This window comes from Syngnathus scovelli, chromosome 4 (genome assembly GCF_024217435.2).
Source record: "Syngnathus scovelli strain Florida chromosome 4, RoL_Ssco_1.2, whole genome shotgun sequence".
Lineage (NCBI taxonomy): Eukaryota > Metazoa > Chordata > Actinopteri > Syngnathiformes > Syngnathidae > Syngnathus > Syngnathus scovelli.
This window is the reverse complement of record NC_090850.1, coordinates 12,174,217-12,197,632: the sequence shown is the minus strand read 5'-3', so window position 1 is coordinate 12,197,632 and position 23,416 is coordinate 12,174,217. Positions and strand designations below refer to the sequence as shown.

The 23,416-nt window shown below is 41.4% G+C and overlaps 3 protein-coding genes across 3 annotated transcripts; 1 reads left to right on the top strand and 2 right to left on the bottom strand.

The window, feature by feature from the left end:
• The first annotated feature begins 82 nt into the window (after nt 1-82).
• hdc (histidine decarboxylase) lies at nt 83-4,173 on the top strand. The gene is made up of 12 exons (XM_049717866.2): nt 83-260; nt 317-489; nt 578-691; nt 1,071-1,193; nt 1,266-1,403; nt 1,481-1,624; nt 1,766-1,832; nt 1,918-2,080; nt 2,152-2,242; nt 2,318-2,416; nt 2,538-2,639; nt 2,880-4,173. The coding sequence occupies exons 1-12, from the start codon at nt 233-235 to the stop codon at nt 3,630-3,632; spliced, it is 1,995 nt and encodes a 664-aa protein (XP_049573823.1). The 5' UTR covers nt 83-232; the 3' UTR covers nt 3,633-4,173.
• Nucleotides 3,982-9,206, bottom strand: LOC125967120 (long-chain fatty acid transport protein 2-like). The gene is made up of 10 exons (XM_049717865.2): nt 8,732-9,206; nt 7,555-7,764; nt 7,307-7,465; nt 6,380-6,504; nt 6,103-6,297; nt 5,940-6,030; nt 5,663-5,861; nt 5,450-5,547; nt 5,015-5,145; nt 3,982-4,614 (listed from the first exon to the last, which is right to left on the bottom strand). The coding sequence occupies exons 1-10, from the start codon at nt 9,204-9,206 to the stop codon at nt 4,441-4,443; spliced, it is 1,857 nt and encodes a 618-aa protein (XP_049573822.1). The 3' UTR covers nt 3,982-4,440.
• Nucleotides 9,207-12,996: 3,790 nt separating this feature from the next.
• zgc:158482 lies at nt 12,997-21,677 on the bottom strand. Its single transcript, XM_049717869.2, has 10 exons — nt 21,014-21,677; nt 19,604-19,813; nt 19,296-19,454; nt 18,039-18,163; nt 15,973-16,167; nt 15,438-15,528; nt 15,162-15,360; nt 14,949-15,046; nt 14,526-14,656; nt 12,997-13,879 (listed from the first exon to the last, which is right to left on the bottom strand). The coding sequence occupies exons 1-10, from the start codon at nt 21,492-21,494 to the stop codon at nt 13,703-13,705; spliced, it is 1,866 nt and encodes a 621-aa protein (XP_049573826.1). The 5' UTR covers nt 21,495-21,677; the 3' UTR covers nt 12,997-13,702.
• Between the last annotated feature and the right edge of the window lie 1,739 nt (nt 21,678-23,416).

Below are 23,416 nucleotides of genomic sequence, written 5' to 3'. Positions count from 1 at the left end.
TTGATTTTCTTTTTTTTTAATATATTTTGTAAAAAAAAAAAATTGGAGACAGTGACTGACATCATAAAAGAACATTTGTTCTGTGTGAAATGCGTCACCAGTTTAGGGCGTGCTCCTGCTAATACTGCCTATATACATGTGAGGTGATCGCGAGCAACTACTGTACTCACACAAAGGCAGCTTCTCTGCAGCATCAAAACAAACCATTCAAGAACCGCCCACCTCAAGAAAAATGCAGGCTGAGGAATACAATCGCCGAGGTAATAATCCTTTGTCGATACCGTATATACAATAGTGAAGTATTTTTCCTGACCAGGTAAGGAGTTGGTGGACTACATCACAAAGTACTTGGGCTCCATCCGGGAGAGAAGGGTGATTCCAGATGTGAAGCCTGGCTACATGAAGGAACTTCTACCAGACACGGCACCCACAGAGGCCGAAGACTGGGAGAGAATATTTGATGACATCGAGAAGGTTATCATGCCGGGAGTAAGTTTTGATGCTGTCATCATGTCATCCGCTTCACTTGGGGGTCATGCATGTTGTGAACGCAGACTTGTTTTGACACTTTGTGCAGGTGGTCCACTGGCAGAGTCCTCACATGCACGCCTATTACCCAAGTTTGACATCATGGCCCTCATTGCTGGGGGACATGCTGGCTGATGCCATCAACTGTGTTGGCTTCACCTGGGTGAGGCGAGAAAAAAGCAAAAGGGACTGAAAGACTCCTTATTCTAGGGTCATTCCGAAATTGCTTTAAATATGCAGATTTTGTGATTTTTTTTTTGTCCTATTGTGGAGTGCCCATCAATGCTATGGATGCAGGAATTAAAAAAAAGAAAAATAGATCATGTAGATATCAGATCAATTAGCTTGATGATATTGCTGCAGAGTCATGTGGCTCAATTTTTTTAATTGTTAAAAGGTTTTCCAAAACAGGATTGCGTGTATATTGAGACTCAATTTCAGAGCATACAAATTACAGAAAATGGGCAGAAATTGTCCTTCATGTCTGGTAAAAGATCAAATAATCTGTGGTGGTGGTGTTTTTTATTTTTATTTTTCTACAGGCCTCTAGTCCTGCTTGTACAGAATTGGAAATGAATGTGATGGACTGGCTTTGTAAAGCCTTGGGCCTTCCCCAATTCTTCCTCCATTACCACAGCGAGAGCCAGGGAGGAGGTATCATACAGGTAGACCACCAACACATCTTTTCACATGGTGAGGCGTCATCGATTGACAGGTTGTTTTGACTCGCCGAACAGAGCACCGTCAGCGAAAGCACACTCGTGGCTCTTCTGGCGGCCAGGAAAGACAAAATTCTGCAATTGCGTCCCGAGCTGGAGCATGAACTGGATGACTCGGTCCTAAATTCAACGCTAGTGGCTTACGCTTCAGATCAGGTCAGTATTTGGACAGTAACACCACTGGCCTAAATATTAATCCATTACAATGATGTTTTATTTCACTATGATCACAGGCGCACTCCTCAGTGGAAAAGGCGGGTCAGATCTCTCTCGTGAAGATCCGATTCCTACCCACAGATGAGCATTTGTCTCTGAGAGGAGAGATGTTGAAACAGGCCATACAAGAGGACAAAAGCAGAGGACTGGTCCCTTTTCTGGTACGGAAGGACGGAGATGATTAAATCGTGAAACCGTGATGTTAACTAGCTGGAAATATTTGCAACTCTTTTTAGATTTATCTAATCGACTTGCACCATCATCGTTTGTTCTTGCAAATATTCCTTCTGTGTTTCTCGCAGTTATGTGCCACTTTGGGAACCACAGGCGTGTGTGCCTTTGACACACTCTCAGAATTGGGACCCGTGTGTATGTTTTCATATTCATCCTTGTGCATTTTTTAAGAGCATTTCAATCACTACGTGCACTTAATGTTATTTGCAACATTTCACAGGCGCACAAGAGGGACTATGGCTCCATGTGGATGCTGCTTATGCTGGCTCGGCCTACTTCTGTCCAGAGCTGCGCTGGTCGCTTGAAGGCATTGAATTTGCGGATTCGTTTGTCTTCAACCCATCAAAATGGATGATGGTCCATTTTGACTGCACAGCTTTTTGGTGAATATATTTAATCTGTACTCCAGTCGTTTTCTTTTCTTTTTGTAATTTTCTTCCATGTTTGGGTCAAGGGTCAAAGACAAACTCAAACTTCAACAGACGTTCAGTGTGGACCCCGTTTATCTCAGACACGAAAACTCACAAGCAGCCACAGACTTTATGGTATGTCACCTTCACGAGCAACACATTGAGGTTTCTGGGGACTCACTTTCGTTTTTGTTTTTTTTATCTGTGCAGCACTGGCAGATTCCACTCAGTCGGCGTTTCCGCTCCCTCAAGCTCTGGTTCGTCATGCGTTCCTTTGGATTGAAAAATCTCCAGGGACATATCAGACATGTATGCTGAAGTTCATGTTCCTCACATGATTTGGGAGTTACGCAATGGGCAAAATAGAATAGACATTTTATCACCATTGCTTTAAATGGCAAACTTTGATTTCAATACTTTTCTCTTTCAGGGTATTGAGATGGCAAAGCTCCTGGAGTCTCTGATAAGAAGTGACCCAAACTTTGAGATTCCTGCAAAGAGATATCTCGGCCTGGTTGTTTTCTGTCTCAAGGTAGGTAGTCACGGATTTGGGATTAAAGCAGTAAACTATAAATACGACGAGTTAACTTTCTGTGGAGCAACGTGTTCTACAAAGGCTAATTAATCATTGTTGGGACGTACAAACTTGCCAGGCACACCTCGTTCAAAGGTAGCTGTTTTTATCACTTGGAGGTGAAGGTCAGGGTTATTATGATCAGAAAAGATTTTGTTAAATTATCAGCGGCTCTGCTGTTTTTATTTCTTTTTTTAGAAAGGTAATGCTTCAACCCAGGAGCTGCTGAGGAGGCTGACACGCTCTGGTGCCATGTACCTCATTCCAGCAGACATTCACCGCAAACGCATCATTCGATTCACGGTGACCTCACAGCACACCACGGCAGATGACATTCGCAGAGATTGGAACATTATCGCCAAAATAGCTTCCAATCTCCTCGCTGAAACGCGGGCTCTTGATAGTTCAAAGACCTTAGGAGCCACAGTGAAAGGCGATGAAAACATAAGTGTCAGGGCACTGGAGACTGAAGAGACCGCCCCAAGGATGGACAAGGCCCAAGTGGAGCTTTGGATTGACAAGGCTTGGAATCAATCCAGGAGACCCATGCGCTCTCTGAGCTGCAACAGTGAGCCTCTGCCATACAGTTATCTCGGTCTAAGAAGCGGCTACGCCTTTGAAACAAAGCTGAGCCCTCAAGATGAGGTTGACCTGCCACCGTTAGCGAAGACTGGAGGTGCTACCGCAGGAAAGATAGTGGAGATGCCTTCTAAAATTGTCAGCAAGCAAATCATAAAAAAGCTGACCAAGTTCAACAGTGTTCCAAGCTTCTGCAATCAGTGGGCGCAGGGTGGTCACCACCAGATCTGCTGCCCTCTAAAAGTGTCTCAGGCTCCAAAACATTTGACCTCCACTTGTAGGAGAATAAGTTGTATGCCATCTTCCCCCGTTACCAACCCAACTGTCTCTCCCAATCCCATGGAAACTACTCCTGCTTCCAAACTTCTGTAAATGTGATATTTAGCGAGTCTGTGAACTAATTCTCAAAGTGAATTGCACAGACTCCCTCTAGTGGTATGTGAAAGTATCACTTAAATGTCCAAACTGCATCATGTTACAGTGGCTTCAACTTTCGCTTGTAAATTCAAATTGTTTGTACATTTGTTAAGGTCACTTCTCATTGTATTTAACATTTAAGTACAATACGCTTGCATGAAATATTTTAGAATAGTTTTTCAATATTTATTTCTGTGTGCAATACATTTTAACTGAAGTAATTTATGTATTAAAGTGAGGGGTTAAAGTCCCTGTAAAGTGGAACTAAATCTGTCTTGTAAATTTGGCACACCACAAAAAAGAGTGTTATTAACGACCAATGTTTATTGTAGTCTTTAGAAACATTGCTGAATTCACTTTGAAGGGTTTTAAACTTACATGCAATGCATTTTAATTAAATCATTGCCAATGTTAATGTTCAGACTGAGCAAAATGTTACAGTGTCTTACAATTAGATGAAATGTACTTTTTAGGAATAAAACTTCTGCTCTGGTCAGTGGTGGTACTTGGGACAGCGAAGTATTTTATCAGGAGGTATTTGAAAAAGTAAAAAGTTTGATATTGTCAAGTCAAGGAATATCAAACTGGGTATCAATTTTCTTTTGAGAGTTTTATCAAAAACAAACAAGGCATTCGATTTGAAAACATTCATAGAAGAAAAATACATTGGCCTTGTGTTCTTTACAATGTAAAAGATTCCCAATCACTTTATGGCTTATTCTATGGATTTCACAGTTGTTTGAGTAGTGGAGTATAAAGTGATTCACAGCTTGATTCTTCCCTCTGCTATGGAGTTGAAGATCTCCTGAGTCATGGGGACGTAGCCTTGACTGTCTTCCAGGAAAAGCAAACGATCCTTGATGACGTCAGGGTTGAAGCCCTCCTCGGCCAGCTTCACTTTCATCTGTTTGAATGTCCCGGTCACCTGCAGTGCGTTCTGCAGGAAAAGACATGGAAAAAAAATCAAAATGGCGTGACATGATGACATCATTAGCTAATGTAATTTATATAATTATTCATTTACTCGCTGGGTATTGCTTAAACAAGATGTGATGTGTAGTGTGATTTACTGCAGTCATTAAAATCTGAAACTTTTGTGTATTTTTTTTAATTATTTCAATTTAACCATATATGTTTTGCATACAAATGAGAGGGTTACTTGTGTATTTAATCACATTTCAAAACGGATACTTTCTTTTAACCTTTGCTGTATATTTAGGAGTTGAGTCAATACTTTTGTTTTTGTCTCGATTTCTACTTAAGCGGCGTGTGGGTACTTCAACTATCTCTAGATGTACTGTAATTGTTGTATTGTTTATAGGCAGTATATGATTTACCTGAATGCGAATAAAGCGTGGTCTTGCATAGCTCGGAAGGTAGCTTTTGACATGCTGATACACAGCTTTCCCGTCAAAGTCCATGTTTTCTTTCAGGGTCAGCGCAGCCATTCCAATTCTTCCCTCGTGTCCTAATAGGAAAAATATAAGTTAATGTTTGTAAGCAAAGTAATAGACATGAAATAAATAAGGTTGTATGTGTAACAAATGTGTTTCAAAAGTTATCTTTGTCTTGTCACGATTCCTAGTATGACACAGTTCATGGCTATATTCATCAATGATTGCCAAAAAAAAAAAAGGCACATTGCGGTCAAAGAGGCCATACAGCACTAGAAGGGCTTGATGAGGGCACAATGTTAGCATTAAATAAACAAAACCTTTCATGTTTTTAGCTGGTAGCTTATCAATGGGATGACGATGATGATGCAATATTACCTGGCACCTTTACCCCATAGACATTAACCTCTTCAATGCAGTCCACCATGAGCAAATGATCGGCTATCTCTGTGGTTGCCACGTTTTCTCCTTTCCATCTGTGATTAATTGTAAAACAGACACTAAACAACAGTGTAGTAAAAACAAATTTTGATTTAAGTTGTATCTCCAGGCACCATTGTAGCCTATCCTACATTTGTTTCATCCACGGACCTGAAAGTGTCTCCGATGCGGTCTTGAAAGAAGACAAAACCCTCGTGGTCTATCTTAAGAAGATCACCGCTGTTAAAGTAGAGGTCTCCCTTCACAAACACGTCCCTCAGTTTCTTCTTTTCAGTCTGCTGCTTGTTCTTGGCGTAGCCTGAGAAGGGGGTTCTCGCGGCAATCTTGGACACCAACAGACCAGTTTCTCCTTTGGTTGAAAGTGAAATGTTTTTAGTTAAGATATTTAGGTTGTGGAAATCACTTCCTATTTTTCTAAATAATGGACCTCTGGGCACTTCAATGCAAAATCCTCTGGAGTCTCTGACTGGCTCTTCTTTCTCTGTGTCGTACCGTATGAGAGCATAAGGGCACCCCATCTGTGAAAAAAGAAAAAATGAAGCTTGTATTTATGAGATTTAATACAGTATAAATGATTTAATGCATCTTACTTTGTGGAGAAAATGCTCTTTGCCAATAGCTCCAATTTTCCCAATATAGTTGACAAAGCCAACATTTCCTTCCGTGGCTCCGTAGCACTCGCAGATGCAAACATTGCCAAACCGTTGCAGAAACTCAGCCCAGGTATCTGGTCGAATCCCGTTTCCCAAAGCGACTCTGACTTTATGATCTTTGTCATTGTCTTTCTAGAAAGGAGAGAATTACACAGGACTGTTGAAAAGACAAGCAACATTCTCGTCAACAATAGCAACTATGTCGGAGTTTTACCTGTGGTGTGTTGCAGAGGTATCGCATAATCTCGCCGATGTACTGAATAACCGTAATATTGTACCTCCTGCAGTCGTTCCAAAAATTTGATGCAGAGAACTTACGTTTTAATACAACAGTAATACCTGTAGGTGAAGAAGTACACATTAAATTATGCCAAGTCACGCATGGACATATACTAAGAAACTTTAGGACTTTGAAATATAAACAGCGAAGACCAGGGGCAAACTGCTTGCAGTTTGAGGTCACAAACTTGTTGATTTATCCTTTGATAAACTCAGTGTCAACGTCAGAACAGTGAAACCTCAGTGTTTGAACCTTCAAAAGGTTGTCAAATTCAGAAAATATACAGTAGAAACTAGGAGGTCGAACACTCAGCGTGCATGACGCATGGAGTCATCTGCCTATTGTGCAATGATTAAGCCTTAATCACACTTCCCTTAATCATTAAGGGAAGTGTCAAATTTAGGTCTTCAACTGAATTAACAGGAATAAACTAGGAATTGACCAAATGGAAGGTTGACTCTTTATAGGAAGTTACTGTAAATACAAAAATGTAGATGTACAACACAGGTGTCAAATCCAAGGCCTGAGGGCCAGATTTGACCCATCACATCATTTGATGTGGTCAGTGAAAGCAAATCATGTCTGTCAACTCCAACCGCAGATTAATCTATTTTCCACTTTTATTCTATTTTGCTCATGTTAAATGCAATGCATGAAATGTATTATGGTTACACATGAATGATTGATTCATTGATTGTTTGACAGTAATCAATAATGAACTGCATTGTGAGTGGGAGATTTCATCGGGTCATAAAAGACCGAGGGGGGTTGAGTATCTGTTTTGGGGCAAGATGTTTGGAGAGGTGGACAAGGTGAGACAATTGTGGGCCACTCATACAGTATGTGATGATGTCACCTTACCTTTTTCTATGGCTCCACACAATCCCATAAGAAAACCAGAACTGTGGTAGAGAGGCAGGTAGATGTAGATGATATCATCCGAACGTACGCCAGCAACCGACTGAAGAAAACTTGCCAACCATACCCTCTCGTGGTTAATGATAGCTGCTTTGGGAAGCCCTACATAGTAACACAGGAAAAATTAAGTCCCGTAACATTTTCTGCAAATTGGGCCGTCACATAATTTAAATGAGAAGCTTGGACACAACCTGTGGTTCCTGAGGTGTAAATATAGAGGGCAGGGCTCTTTATGTTAATGTCAGCCCTTAGCTGTGGTGACACAGGTTGGTCGGAGGCCTGGCGAATCTTGTCCGAGAGACATTCGATGCCCTCTGACTCAGTGCCTTCGTCGAGGATGAACACACGGACCCCCAGCTGCTTCAGGCTAGGCAGCACCTCCTCGACAGCCTCTCGTAGTTCTGAGACAATACAAGGTTGTAAGAGGCCAATATAACATTACAAGGGTCAAATTTGTAGGTGACCTTTGAAACTTGGCAATGGGATTGAATTTACATAGTAACTTAAACGTTAACCCAAAAGTAGCTATCTCGTAAAAAAAAAAAAAAACTCCAATGAGACTATATCCTGACAAAAATACAGTAAAAAAATAATTTTCAACCCATTGAAATTTTATGGTGCCACTCAGTTTCAGAGGGGGAGTTTCTTGAAGTCATTTTACATACAGATGAACTTGTAACTTGCATTTCCTTCCAAGACAAATGTCGTCAACAAAAGATGATTTGATACATTACATCAAAATTACTTGATTTTCCTATTCAACTCATTCTTTTGTTACATTGTTAATTTTTAGCCATCCAGAACAGTGGTTGTGACATTTTGAATATCATTAATCTAGAGGATGAGGTGAGCTCTAAAGATTAGCAGAAATGACATGATCAAGCTAATTGATCTGAGGTGGGTAGGGCAAAGGTAACTGCTCTCTTGTATTTTTATTTTCTCAATATCTTCAGCTATAATGGAGTGTCTCACCAACCAAACAAACCAAATAAAAAACAGTTTCTCATATGATCAGAAAACACACCAATTAATAAAGACTTTTAGTTCTTGCCACTTAGCAGGAGCAAACAAGTTGCATGCACTCTTGAACAAAAATGCTTTACGTGTGCATTACCTTTCAACTGTGTTACTTTAGAATAATACTGAAATCAAAGTACAGTTTAAAAAAATGACGACTAAAAATAATACTAAGAAATACTAACATAATAACGGATTTATCCCGCAATTTATAAAAAAAAAAAAAAAAGATATTTTGGGGAAAAAACTACAAATTATTTCATGGTTTGCTATGCTGTCAAGAAAACAGCAGTTAAGATATTATTTTGTGCATTCTGGAACATGAAGCCGGGACGAGTTGTTCCTGCTTACCAGCCGCAGCGAGCAGAACTTTGGCGTCACAACACGAGAAGCAGTGCAGCAAAGATTTGGATCGGATGTTGTAGTTGAGCAGAGCAGCGACACATCCCAGCTTGGCGAGGCCGAGCCATAGCCATACAAAAAGCGGCTCATTGCCCACAAACACGGCCGCCGTGTCCCCAGGCTTGAGCAGGCTTGATAGGGCGCCAGCCACACGGTTGCTCTCCTGGTCAGCTTGCCTGTACGTGTAGCTACTCTCTTCGAACACTAGAAATTTTTTGTTAGGCTGTTTGGACACCTTGTCCAGAAAACAGTCGAGAATGCTGTAAAAGTTTTTCTTAGTCGAAAATTTGCTGAGCTGTCTGGCGATTTGAATGCCAGTGATTGAATAACGAAGATCATGCAACAAGTACGGATTTCGCCAGTACAGCAGCAACGGAGCGATGGCCAAGCCTGCCAACGCGGTGTAAATAAGATAGGCAAGCATGCTGATCAAATGGGGAGTGTTTATTTTAGCAACAACAGATGAGCATAAAAAACTGGAGCGTTGACGCCCATTGAGCTTTCTCACTATGCCCCTAAACGCCCATTGAACTTTCTCACTATTCCCTACCCCGCCTCCTTTCCTGCGTCCTACACGTCTTGCACGCGGTTTATAAGCTTGCAATAACATTTTTGGTGAAAGTACACTACACAAAAAATATTGTCCATTAGAGTGAACCTAAATATATGGAAGAGGATTAGGGCCAGTGAAGAAAAAAAAGGGGGGTGACAGGATTCTGACTTTAAAGTGAGAATCCCCGAAGTCATAAAATGGGAATTCTCACTTTAAAGTCAGAATTCTCACTTTAAAGTCAGAATTCTGACTTTGAGTTTGTTTCTCTGGGAGGCATCTATGATTCTTCTGGTTTCTGTTGCTACCCACAAATGACACAATCAATTACGTATCAGGAGTCATCTTTGTCTCGTGATGTCAAAATGCGAACAGCTTGATAAAAAAGTGCGTTTGTTGACACAAGTCTCCACATGACATACAAGTCACATAAGTTTAGGTTAAAATTAATTGAAATTGTAAGATAATGATGACAACAATAATAAGTATATAATACTAATACAAATATTTTTTCCACTTTCTTGTCACTTTCCAATATTCTAAAATGGATTATTCTAACGATTAATTGGAAAAAAAACCTTTGTGTTGCATTAAAGTGTATTACAAAACCCTTTCGCCCTGGGATTACTATTTATTAACCAATTGTTGTTTGGTATTGTTTAATCATAAAAAAAAACAATTGAGGACTATCATAGCTGATTCAGTCAATAGGTTGTCATTGTTTTCCCAAGAAAAGCAAATATTTGCAAATATCTTATTTTGATTAAGCACAAGATTACCAGTTTGCTTTTAAGAACTACAGAAACCAGAGAATAATTACTGTTGGGAGGCTGAAGACATAATACATAATTAAAATAGCGGTCATTGTTGATTAATTATTTGAGAATCGATTTGTCAATTGATTCACTTTGACACTTCTAGTTTATTTGTCTGCTTTAAGCCACAAACCATTATCTTAAAGCCGTGACTGATTATTCATGGGTTTCAAACTAGATCAAGGATGATGACAGTATAAATACTTAGGTAGGTTAATGCTGCCCCTCCGTGAGTCGTCACCTTATCGTGGTGGAGGGGTTTGCGTGCCCCTATGATCCTAGGAGCCATGTTGTCTGGGGCTTCATGCCCCTGGTAGGGTAACCCATGGCAAACGGGTCCTAGGTGAGGGGCCAGAAAAAGCACGGCTCACAAGCCCCTTATGATGAATAACATAAATGGATTGCGTTTTCCCTCGCCCGGACACGGGTCACCGGGGCCCCCCTCTGGAGCCAGGCCTGGAGGCGGGGCTCGAAGGCGAGCGTCTGGTGGCCGGGCCTTCACCCATGGTGCCCGGCCGGGCACAGCCTGAAAAGGAAACGTGGGTCCCCCTTCCCATGGGCTCACCACCTGTGGGAGGGGCCAAAGGGGTCGGGTGCAGTGTGAGCTGGGCGACGGCCAAAGGCAGGGACTTTGGCGGTCTGATCCCCGGCTGCAGAAGCTAGCTCTTGGGACATGGAATGTCACCTCTCTGGCTGGAAAAGAGCCCGAGCTGGTGTGCGAGGCAGAAAAGTTCTGACTAGACATAGTCTGACTTGCCTCCACACACAGTTTGGGTTGCAATACAAGCCCTCTTGAGAGGGGCTGGACTCTCTTCCACTCTGGAGTTGCCCACGGTGAGAGGCGTCGTGCAGGTGTGGGTATAGAGGCGGGGGACATTGAGTCCGAGTGGACCATGTTCCGCGCCTCCATTGTTGAGGCGGGCGACCGGAGCTGTGGTCGTAAGGTCGTTGGTGCCTGTTGTGGCGGCAATCACTGAACCTGCTAGTGGACACCGGCGGTAAGGGATGCCGTCAAGCTGAAGAAGGAGTCCTATTGGGCCGTTTTGGCCTGCGGGACTCCGGAGGCAGCTGACAGGTACCGGATGGCCAAGCGGAACGTGGCTTCGGCGGTTGCTGAGGCAAAAACCCGGATGTGGGAGGAGTTTGGCGAGGCAATGGAGAATGACTTCCGGACGGCTTCGACGAAATTCTGGTCCACCATCCGGCGCCTCAGGAGGGGGAAGCAGTGCAACGTCAACTCTGTTTACAGAGGGGATGGCGTGCTGCTGACCTCGACTCGGGACATCGTGAGTCGGTGGGGAGAATACTTCGAAGACCTCCTCAATTCCACCTACACGCTTCCATTGTGGAAGCAGGGCCTGGGGACTCTGAGGCGGACTCTCCAATCTCTGGGGTCGAAGTCACTGAGGTAGTTAAAAAAACTCCTCGGTGGCAAGGGCCCGGGGGTGGATGAGATCCGCCCGGAGTTCTTAAGGGCTCTGGATGTTGTGGGGCTGTCATGGCTGACACGCCTCTACAACATTGCGTGGACATCGGGGACAGTACCTCTGGACTGGCAGACTGGGGTGGTGGTTGCCCTCTTTAAGAAAGGGGACCGGAGGGTGTGTTCCAATTACAGGGGAATCACACTCCTCAGCCTCCCTGGTAAGGTCTATTCAGGGGTGCTGGAGAGGAGGGTCCGTCGAGAGGTCAAACCTCGGATTCAGGAGGAGCAGTGTGGCTTTCGTTCTGGCCGTGGAACAGTGGACCAGCTCTACACCCTTAGCAGGATCCTTGAGGGTGCATGGGAGTTCGCCCAACCAGTCCACATGTGTTTTGTGGACTTGGAGAAGGCGTTCGACCGTGTCCCTCGGGAGGTTCTGTGGAGGGTGCTTCAGGAGTACGGGGTGCTGAGCCAACTGATAAGGGCGGTTCGGTCCCTGTATCACCGATGCCAGAGTTTGGTCCGCATTTCCGGCAGTAAGTCGGATTTGTTCCCAGTGAGGGTTGGACTCCGCCAAGGCTGCCCTTTGTCACCGATTCTGTTCATAATTTTTACGGACAGAATTTCTAGGCGCAGCCGAGGCGTTGAGGGGGTCCAGTTTGGGGACCTCAGCATTGCGTCTCTGCTTTTTGCAGACGACGTGGTGCTGTTGGCTTCTTCAGGCCGTGATCTCCAGCTCTCACTGGAGCGGTTCGCAACCGAGTGTGAAGCGGTCGGGATGAGGGTCAGCACCTCCAAATACGAGTCCGTGGTCCTCGATCGGAAAAGGGTGGAATGCCCTCTCTAGATCGGGGATGAGATCCTGCCCCAAGTGGAGGAGTTTAAGTATCTTGGAGTCTTGTTCACGAGTGAGGGGAGGATGGAGCCCGAGATCGTCAGGCGGATCGGTGCAGCGTCAGCAGTAATGTGGACTCTGTACCGGTCCGTCGTGGTAAAGAGAGAGCTGAGCCAAAAGGCAAAGCTCTCGATTTACCAGTCGATTTACGCTCCTACCCTCACCTATGGTCACGAGCTATGGGTCGTGGCCGAAAGATTGAGATCCCGGATACAAGCGGCCGAAATGAGTTCTCCGCAGGATGTCCGAGCTCTCCCTTAGAGATAGGGTGAGAAGCTCGGTCATCCGGGAGAGACTCGGAGTAGAGGATTGATGGATGGAGGTTCACGCTGTTTCTTGTACATTTGTCACCACCTAGTGGATTATCCTCCAACATTTCAAAATCAGGCTACTCACTGAACCAGGTCAAGGAAAACACATGCCATGTAATTTAATGCTTTAGTATATAAATATACAGTGTGTGTGTGTGTGTGTATATATATATATATACACACACATACACACACGCACGCACGCGCACACACACACACAGACAGTTTACAGTTTTATTAGTTTGTGCCTATGGCATTTCACATTACAGGTTAGCGATAGCATCAAGCTTGTAGCCAAAAAGCTTAGCGTGAGGTGGTTGTAAATACTCAAAGCGTAACTTTTTTTTTTTTTTTAGTTTGACAATAAACTTCATGTAGGAGTAGGATTAGGCAGCTTGAAGCCTCTTTTTGGAAAAATTGTTCATGATCTGCCAAAGAAGTCCTTGTGAAGGGTGTTGACTTCACTGCCACCATATAGCACTTATATCCAAAGCATAAAAAATAGAAGGCTCATATATAGGCAAACTGGTAAATTCATACCTCAAGGTAACACTTTACACTGATGACGAGTATAGTCATCCTATCATAAATCTGGTTACACTGCACTGATCCATGTTTTGTTGGTCGCCACAATTTTACAGATTTATCTAAATCAAATCTGAAAATTGGTCATCACTTCACATGTAAACTCTTGACTATTCATGAGAACTTGCTGGTAAATATATATTTATATAGTATATGCTATGTACAAATTATAGTGTAAAAATTACACTTCCCAGATTGGGACACTTCTTAGTATGTCCGTTGACTGCGCTTAAAATGGATTGTACACGGTTTCACAAACTTGATTGTTAAAAGGCAAGCAGGAATCCCTGAGCTGGATGACTAATCTAAGTACCTCTAGACCTAGCGCAGTGGGACTTGGTCTAGAGTTTAAGGTTTCCTGATACGATGGAACTGTAGACCTCGGCTGTCAGAGGTACATAACTCTTGTGCTTATCATCGAGGATGTACAGGGGCTCCTGGATTCGTCCTGGATCAAAATTCTCCTCCACCAACTTCACTTTCATTTGCTTGAATGTCCCCGTCAACTCCACCACATCCTAAACCAAAAATTGACATTCAGTCACAAGTTGGGGACACTCGTAATGTTATAATAAGAGTTCTAAAAACATATTTACAGTGTTGTACTTCATTATAAAATAAGTTGTTAGAATAAAAGACTTCTGAAAACATATTTATGCTATTGTACCTCGTTGTAAAAAGTTGTTATAATAATAGAAGAGTCCTAAAATACAGTATGTATACTTTAGCTAGATCTACATATACAACTACGAAATGCACATAGCGCTGCTATGGTAACTTGTGACCACTAGAGATCCCTGTTTAACCAAGGTTAACAATAGAACGTCACATCTATATGTTACACACACACCCACACACACATAATATTCATATTTTCAATATTTATACAATATTTTCTGTACGTTATTTATACTATTAATGTATTATTTACATGTTTGAAACTATTATTTAATGTTATAATAATAACATGCACTTAAATGCTTTCATATCCATTTATTTACACACCAAAAAATGTACAGAGCGGTTGACCCTACTTTGCGGATTTCACTTATCGCGGGGTGGTTTTGGAACCAATTATCCGCGATAAACGAGGGATTACTGTACCTCCACCCAAAAGCAAGCTATTGACCTTCTACTTCCACAGGACAGTGAAAGGACTCTTACCTTTAGCCTTATAAAGCGTGGCCTGGCGTACGCAGGTAGGTAGCTAACCACATGAGAATAGACTTTGCTTCCATCAAACTGGGCACCTTCCTTTACAGTAACAGCGGCCATTCCTATGCGTCCCTCATGCCCTGATCAAAACATACAAATACCACTCAAAGGCAAATTACTATAAAACTGTAAAAAAATATATATCAAGTCATGAAATGTTGATTCTCAATTGTATTATGCAATTCACATCAGTTCTTGTTGCTGCTAGCTGCCTTCTTTAGTTTAAATTTATATTTCTTAGGAATTACCCCTGAAAATATTTCAAGACAATAAGACCAAAACTACAAAACCATGTATTTGCCATTAATCTTGTGGTGTGGATGTATGACAACATCGGGAAATGTCCGATTCAGGACAGGTATTTTGAAATACCTGGAACTTGGACCCCGTAAACATTGGCTTCTTTAAGACAATCCGTCAGTGTCAAGATGTCCGAAACTTCTGTTGTAGCCACATTTTCACCTTTCCACCTGTAAACAAAAGTGGACAATTTCTTCTGAACTCACAGTTTTCATACAAAGTGATGCTTTGACTTTATTACTCTTTTCTTGTCAATGTAGAAGGCTTGAATGACAATTGCTGTACCTGAATGTGTCACCCACACGATCCTGAAAGTAAATGAAGTTGTCTTTGTCAATCCTCATAAGATCTCCGCTGTTGAAGTAGAGATCTCCCTTTTTGAAAACATCACGGAGTCTTTTGCGCTCCGTTTGCTCTTCATTTTGGGCATAACCGATGAAAGGAGCTATGTCGGTAATCTTGGATACCAACAGTCCTGTCTCACCTTCAAGAAAAAACATTAATAGTGTTAAATTCTGACTGTTCTGAATGTACAAGTTACATTTTTGCACTTTAGCTGACCTTTGGGTGCCTCAATGCAGAGACCGTTAGCATCTCGAAGCACTTCATCCCGCTCTGTATCATACTTGATGAGACTGTAAGGGAACAATTTCTAGAAAAAATAAAGACAACAAAATGAATATCTTTGACGTTTTTTTTTTTTTTTTTTACACCAAGTAACACCTAAAAAAAAGTAGCTCTTAAACGTTTATCAAACATGAGGCAGATTTGATATTACTGTAAGCCACTCTAGCATTGTGCAGTTTGAACGTAAGAAAAAACATTACTTGTAGTGATTCCTTCAAAACGCATCACACACGCAAGATAAAATAAAAACATAGTTTATAAACAATGAAAAACAAACAGTTCTTAAACATTAATACAAATCTACTGAACCTAAATTTGTAAATACAGCACATAACGGTACGTCTTAGGCAGTGATTCTTTTACCACTAGAGGGAGCTGGAATACAACTTTGAAAATCACTGTTAAATAGGATACACACTGTACATAAACTCACTATATTTACAGACACCCAGGGCAGTTGTTTGCTTACCCTGTGCACAAAGTTGACCCTTCCGAGGGCTCCAATTTTTCCTGCATAGTTGACAAATCCCACATTTCCTTCAGTGGAGGCATAGAACTCTTTAATCTGAATGTTACCAAAGCGGTTCACAAACTCCCGCCATATCTCTGCTCGGATTCCATTTCCAATGGCCAGTCGTACTTTGTGGTCCTTGTCATTTTCTTTCTGTATTTCAAGCAAAGACAGTGCAGTGATTCAGAATGGTTTCAAAACAAATTTATACACAATCGCAAATTGAGTAGTCACCATTGTTAGTTGGTTTCTTAGGATATCCAGAAAAAATCTATACAAAATCCATCCATCCATCCATCCATCCATCCATCCATCCATCCATCCATCCATCCATCCATCCATCCATCCATCCATCCATCCATCCATCCATCCATCCATCCATCCATCCATCCATCCATCCATCCATCCATCCATCCATCCATCCATCCATCCATCCATCCATCCATCCATCCATCCATCCATCCATCCATCCATCCATCCATCCATCCATCCATCCATCCATCCATTTTCTAAAGATTTGAAGAACACCATACCCTAAACCTATGCACCAAGTAATGGTACTGGTATCATACCGAGAAATTTAGACGACACAATATCATCATTCCTAGATATTGGTAACTTTTGTTGAATAAATACAAATAAAACAAAATTGACGTTGTTTACCTGTCAGTAACAGTTTGACTGTTTTTTAACTGATGTTTTAACTTTTTGCCATGGTATTTCAATATCAATGTATTTCACTCGGGTGTAGTAGAAAAGTCAACATTTTTGTATTGTTGCAAAACTATTTGAGTCCTAACCCTTGAATTTAGCCAGTCTAGGTCATGGTTTTATAAATTGAGGTAGGATATGACTTAAAATAGGGTAATAATCCTTAGTAGTTAGAGATCACTGGTTTAGGATTACAACTTTATGTAAGCTGGCAGACACCGTGGCTCAGGACCAAATACAGTAGTGTGGCCCCACCACTCGGAGCTTGCGCTCTAACGAAGCAACTTTTTTGGCAGGTACGCACACATTTGCAATCTTCACCTATTCAATAGGGTCGAATTCTGGTCTGCAAAATGCATCAACTTCTCTGAATCGACTGAAAGTGCACAAAATATCGACGCAAGCAACAGCTCACATTCCTTGTGAGGGCCGATAACCAAGTTTACTCGATATGGTCTGCCAGGGTAAAGGCCAACATCTATTCCGAGTGGTGACCAGATACAAATGATACAGGGTCATGTGCTAAACTGAAGCTCGAGTGCATGTGACACAATTAGATACTCTGAATGGCCGTGTATGAGCAATTTACAGCATGACTGAATACAGTGCATTCATTTCAAGAAGGTAAAAAATGTTTTCATTATCCTCAAGAAGGGTCACACTTGTACGAACAATTAAAGGTTACAGTATGTATCCATTAGGAATCACACCGTCCAAACCCCTGCTGATTCTGACGCAGAAGGCTGGAACCCGATATTAGAGATTTAACGATTTCTATTTTGGAAAACCAGCTGTGACGAGCTGAGGGAGTGGGAATGTGCAGATTTGGAAAGTTATCTCCAACAGGATCTGTAATAAAAGCTCGGTGCTAGTTCGTTCTCAGTATTCTGGATGTGAATTTGTCTTGAATGAAAATATGATACGCTATTTCAAGCAGAGTGGAGGCATGGCGCCAACAAAGCCCTGCCAATGAAATAACCCATGTCAGCTTCTTACTTCCACCAAGTGGGAATCATGTAAGGTGAGATGTTGTACAATATTCGGACCACATTTGCTAGTTTCTAAGGTTGTTTCTTTTTGCCCGAAATTCAGATCATGATAAAAACGGATATTTCGAATATTATGAAACTATTTCACAATGGTGTGATTAACTGAAAAAAAGTAACATAGTATATAACTTTGACATTTGCAACTTTTCATCTGTTAGCATGACTTTCTTCTGTTTATCTCTTCTTGCACATCTTGTTTTAGCAGCTACTCTTTATTCTCCTTTAGAGATAACAACAAAAGGGCAAAAACACTTGAAACTTTACCTTGGGTGTGCTGCAGAGATAGCGCATTACTTCTCCTATGTACTGCACAACTGTAACATTGTGTTTCCTGCAGTCATCCCAGAACTGAGAAGCCGAAAACCTCCTCTTCAGAATGATTGTAGACCCTCCAAAGACAAGACCATTATCATCAGTCATTAAACCCAACTGTAACTGTTGGCTATACTAATAAATGTTTCGACTCTTCTACTGGGCAATCACTACCTTTAATATTTGTATTAATAAGATTATTTTTATATATAAATATTGGAACTGATATCTGGCCCAGTAAACAAATAATCCTAGGCAGTAGGCAGGGGAAACCCGAACTGGTTACCGGCCAATCGCAGGGCACACGTAGACTATTTGTTTATTTATTTTGGTCCTCATAGACCGGAGGAGAATAAAAATATGCTAAAATAATGATTACATTTAAAGGTGGAACATAATAAATTTTGTGGCTTGGAAGAGCTTGGAAACGTAATGAAAAAGACGTGGGTGACAATGATTTATTTTATACTAATGTAGTTTTGTCTTGGCTACAGATAAAACAGGATTTGAGCAATCGTTGTGACTCAAGTATGATAAGTATGGTCTTGTGCGATTATCTGGTGTTCCATGCCAGGGAACACTGCAGCTTGTCTCTTCTGAGGTCAAAAGTGGGTTGAATGGTCTCAAGGAATGCAGTATTTGGGAAATTGTAAGGCTGGATGTACACTCAAAGTGAATTTGTTTTTGTATATTATTGGAAATGTTGGAGGTGAAAATATATGGAATTAAATATTCCCCACACATGTAACAGGGTTTACTTTAAAGCTTCGGAAGGTCATTGCAAAAGCTTTATATCAGACTGATTTACTCAGACAAATAATCTATTTCAGGCAATGTCAAAAATGAACACGAAGACCTTGAGGTGTGACTTATACTCTGGAGTGACTTAAGTGCGAAATTATACAATATTTTCCGGACTATAAGTCACAGTTTTTGTCCGGGGGTCCGATTTATGTGTGAAATTATAAACACATTATATCATTTCACATTATTTTCACACTAAACCGCATGAGGGCGCACTCGCCCTGTGGAATGATTTTAGAACTGCAAATGACAATGAGTCTGACATAAGCCACGTAGAAGAAGAAGCGCTGCATCTTCTACTTCCGGAGTTAGCGGAGTTGTTCATAAATTGTTCATAAGTGAGTTTATGGCTGGTGCGGCTTAATACTACGGGGCGACTTATAGTCCAGAAAATACGGTACTCACCTGTTTCAATGGAGCCGATGAAGCCTATAATGAATCCTGCTGTGTGATACAGAGGCAAGTTGATATAAATGACGTCACTCGACGAAACACCATTTGCAGATAAAACAGCCAGAGCTATTAGGAGGCGGTTTTGGTTGACCACTGCTGCTTTGGGCAGCCCTGCAACACATCAGAAAAACAATTTACCTTCAGAGTTTATCAAAAGAGTACGGTAATATAGGTCCTTTGCTAATATTTTAAAATAGGGAGTTAGTTTCTTATCACTCTGCAGTTTGGAGTGCAAGGAATGAAAACTCCCATTGTAGTACCTGTGGTCCCAGACGTGTAAATATAAACAGCAGGAGTTTTGTACGTGATGTGTGCTCTGAGCGAGCACGGAACGGCGGCGCCTGACGCTTGATCCACTTTATCGGAGAAGCTTTCGATGCCAGGCGTGTCGCAGCTTTGGACCATCAGGAGCACGACGACTCCCTGCTCTCTAAGAGATGGCAGAATGTCCTCAACTGCTTCCTTGAGCTCTGCGGGATACAATAGCCTTTTAGGCTTTATACGACCAGGAATGTGACTTCCATTAAAATGCATTGGGAAAAAAATAATAACAATTAAACCCTAAAAATTCCCCCAAAACACAGACATTCACTAAATGGAGGGGGAGGAGCAACCAGTCCCCCCAAAATCTGACTGCATATGCTGATAAACCTCGGATTATCAACAATGGCAGCACAGAACGGCCCTGGAGTGAACAAGATTGGGTTTTCTGTAATGTCTTTGTTTACTTTTGTTAAAATTGAACATTTTGGCTTGCTTTGTCAGTGTTTTTTTTTTTTTTGGTGCCACTACATACATTTAAAATGATAAAAATACTGCGTTGTCATTGTATTAGTGGCTAGCCGCTAATGATTATTCAATATTTGTTAAATGTGGGTCAGAGGATGTCACATGATTGCTGCAACATCCTGATAGGGTTCAATGCTATAAAACGTAAACACTAAAAATAGAATTTAATGACAATATAATACACCCTTAAAACTGCTGGGTTAAAAATTGTACGGATTCAGGAAGTTGGGTTTGACCCAACTCAGGGTTCTTTTGTAAAAACTAAAATAACAATCCAATTTCTTGGGTTGTTTTGTAAAAAACAAAAATCGATTGTTTGTGCAAAACAACCCAGGAAGTTATTAACCCAACTTCTGCCCAATTTTTAACCCAAATGGTGTGGTTTTTAACCCAGCATTTTAAGGGTGTATAATCAGGCCCAATTGTTGTGTTGTTCACATTTGAAATCTTGACACCAGGGCAGCAGCCTTTGAGTATTTTCAGAATGAAATATTCTGTCAATAAACCCAACACAAATCAAATAATCAAAGTGTAGCGATGGTTTAACACATTCCTAGTACTGATCCTTAAAGTGTTGCGAAAGGTTTAAGAATCTGAAGCCTCTGGGCACATGTTTGACATGGCTGCACGTGGAGGCTGCAATATGATTGGACCAAAAAAGAAAACATAAATCTAACATCTTGGAAGCAGTGCAGCCAAGATGAATGTTGCCCAATGAAGAGAATAGACGATCAGAAGATAATATGTTACTGTAACATGTATGTAGTCGTGTAAATAGTTAGGTTGTAAATGTAGTCAACAGGAAGGCCTCGCTGGCTCTTAATCCCATAAAAGCAAGGGGACCGTGCGTGATCTTAAACTCTTGCAGGCTTCTTTTTTACCTGCAGCTGCAATGAGCACCTTGGCCTTACTGCAGTTGAAGCAGTGCAACAGAGACTTGGTGCGGATGTTGTAGTTGAGCAGAGCCACTGGGGAGCCGAGTTTGGCCAAGGCCAGCCATGTAAACATGAAGGCAGGCACGTTGGGCATAAACAGGGCCGCGGCGTCCCCGGCTGAGTAGCGAGGGTGAGCTAGGAGCGCGTTGGCCACTTGGTTGCTCTTCTGGTCTGTCGACGCGAACGTATAGACGTCATTCTCGAACACCACGAAAGGCTTGTTCGGCTGGGCAGCGGTCTGCTCCAAAAAACGGTCCAAAGCGAAGTAGACGGGTCTTCTTCTACGCCTCCACACAAACTTGAGTAGAATCCTCACAAGATCTCTGATGTACACGATATCCACCCACAAATAAGGAGAACGTCGTTTAACGGCCAAAGCTACGAAGGGGAGAGTCGCAACAAGAGCTGAAAACAAATACATCCACATGGCTGTTTGATAAGGCAGCTAGTCGGCTACGGGCTGACAAAAAAATAAAATAAACAAGTGCCTCCCCCTGCAGCGAAGTGGGGAATGTGGTAAATAGGATTTTGTCTGGAGGAGGGAGGCGGGGCATCAAATACTCCAAAAAGTACTCGCAATAAGACAAAGTGCAAATACTGACGTAAAAAAAAAAGTACTGATGTAATTCGCTTTACCTAAGATTGAAATGTACCCTCAAAAGTAAAGCAATGACACTAAAGTAGAAGCACAGGTTAAAAATGAGCAGGGAAAGAATATTGTTTCAACTCATTGCAATAATAAAAAAGTTCTATTGCTGAAATGTATTTAAGTACCAAAGCAGCAGTGTCAAAAGTACTAACACTCAATACTTAATATGCAATAATAATACAGACACTTGTTTGGAGGGAAAAAAACTCTTGTAAAAGTTAAATAGAAGTAAAGATCATTGTTTTTTTAAAAAAATAAGCTTTGTACAGTTGATTATAGGCTTACCTTTGGCGCAAAGGCGGTCTAATTTCTTATGAAATTTGAGTTATTTTGCTTTTTCTAACCTGCAAGACGCCTGGTTCACTAAACCCCGCCTCCGCTGTACTCACCGTAAGTACACTAGAGTTGCGTTCAATGACCGCTCACAATGTAGGACGTACGGGAACGAATTGTTGAGGTAATAAAAATATTTTATAATTTATTTGATGCACCAAAATCAGAACAGCCGCGTGCCAACTCGAGTTGCAGGGTCTGCTCTGAGAAACTGGTTGTGTGTTTCGTCTGCTGGGGCTCGTCCTCTGGTCTTTACTTGGATCAGGCGGTACTGGCTGCTGATTAGAGAGGATACAGTAATCCCTCGTTTTTCGCTGGGGTTACGTTCCGAAAAGGTTAACCGTGGTATCGCGAGGGATGCCTGTAAATGTGCATGAACGCTCTAAAACGACTGATTGGAGAGGTTTTGGTGAGGAGGTAGTATTTTAACATTGCTAAAAGATAAAAAAAAAATCCGTATTTAACACATTATGTATTATTAATATCGCTAATAAACATACATATAAACAAAACAGAAAAGGTTCTGGTAAAAGTCTGCAGATACGAATTGAATGAAACAAATGTCAAACAAAATTACTGAATGCTTGAAGGGCCAGATTACACTAAGTACTGTGAAGAAAAACATTTCCCTTAAATGAAAGTACAAATATTTTAAGGACATGCAAAAATACTTATTCAACTTCTGCTTTTTGATTCAGATACCAAACTCACAATCATTTGACGGTCTTGCATCACTAACTTTCACACTTCTTCATTGATTTCTTCCTCACGTGCACTGTTTAATGCTCCGGATCTGGGTTCATCCTCAACCCATTTATTTCCTTCAGAAAATCCACCGATAGGAACTTGCATTGCTCATCAGTTCATTCATCTGAGCGTTTCTTTTGACCTTTGGGCATCAGCAAACTATTTTCCTTTTTTTTTTTCCTTAGGCCAAAGTAATATCAGCAGTGGAGGTTGTGAAACTCCAGTGAGCACAGTCCAGTCAAGCATGCGGTGACACTGCTGGGTTATCTGCTTTGATTATGTCTACTCCCTTTTCCACCATTTGTTGCCCTCACATGCTTGTGTGAACAACTTCCACTTTGAAACAGTTGTTGAATTGAGTTTCATTTTGAGGTGGCTTCTCTGATGATTATGTTCATTACTTCAAAATAGTTATTTTTTTAAATGCACTGGATTTTGATCAAAAGTAAACACTGACTTGACTTTAAGTTAATGGCTTCATGGGGTTAAAGTTTTTTTTTCTGGTACATTTACACTGTTAGGGATTGAAAAAAATATTACTTAGTCATTTATTAATTAATTTATGATTAATTAATTATTAATGTGCTCCATTGTATACTTCAACTTCCTTTTCTTAAATT

Bases quoted from the DNA above. Each gene is read 5' to 3' on its own strand.
- hdc (XM_049717866.2), top strand. From the start codon at position 233: ATGCAGGCTGAGGAATACAATCGCCGAG. The intron at 490-577 runs GTAAGTTTTGAT...CACTTTGTGCAG, and splicing joins AGAAGGTTATCATGCCGGGA to GTGGTCCACTGGCAGAGTCC. The intron at 2,640-2,879 runs GTAGGTAGTCAC...TTCTTTTTTTAG, and splicing joins TGGTTGTTTTCTGTCTCAAG to AAAGGTAATGCTTCAACCCA.
- LOC125967120 (XM_049717865.2), bottom strand. From the start codon at position 9,206: ATGCTTGCCTATCTTATTTACACCGCGTTGGCAGGCTTGGCCATCGCT. The intron at 6,505-7,306 runs GTAAGGTGACAT...CTTCACCTACAG, and splicing joins GTGTGGAGCCATAGAAAAAG to GTATTACTGTTGTATTAAAA. The intron at 6,298-6,379 runs GTAAAACTCCGA...TCTCCTTTCTAG, and splicing joins ACCTCTGCAACACACCACAG to AAAGACAATGACAAAGATCA.
- zgc:158482 (XM_049717869.2), bottom strand. From the start codon at position 21,494: ATGTGGATGTATTTGTTTTCAGCTCTTGTTGCGACTCTCCCCTTCGTA. The intron at 16,168-18,038 runs GTAAAGTTTCAA...CTTGAAATACAG, and splicing joins ATCTCTGCAGCACACCCAAG to AAAGAAAATGACAAGGACCA. The intron at 14,657-14,948 runs GTATTTCAAAAT...TGTTTTGATCAG, and splicing joins TTACGGGGTCCAAGTTCCAG to GGCATGAGGGACGCATAGGA.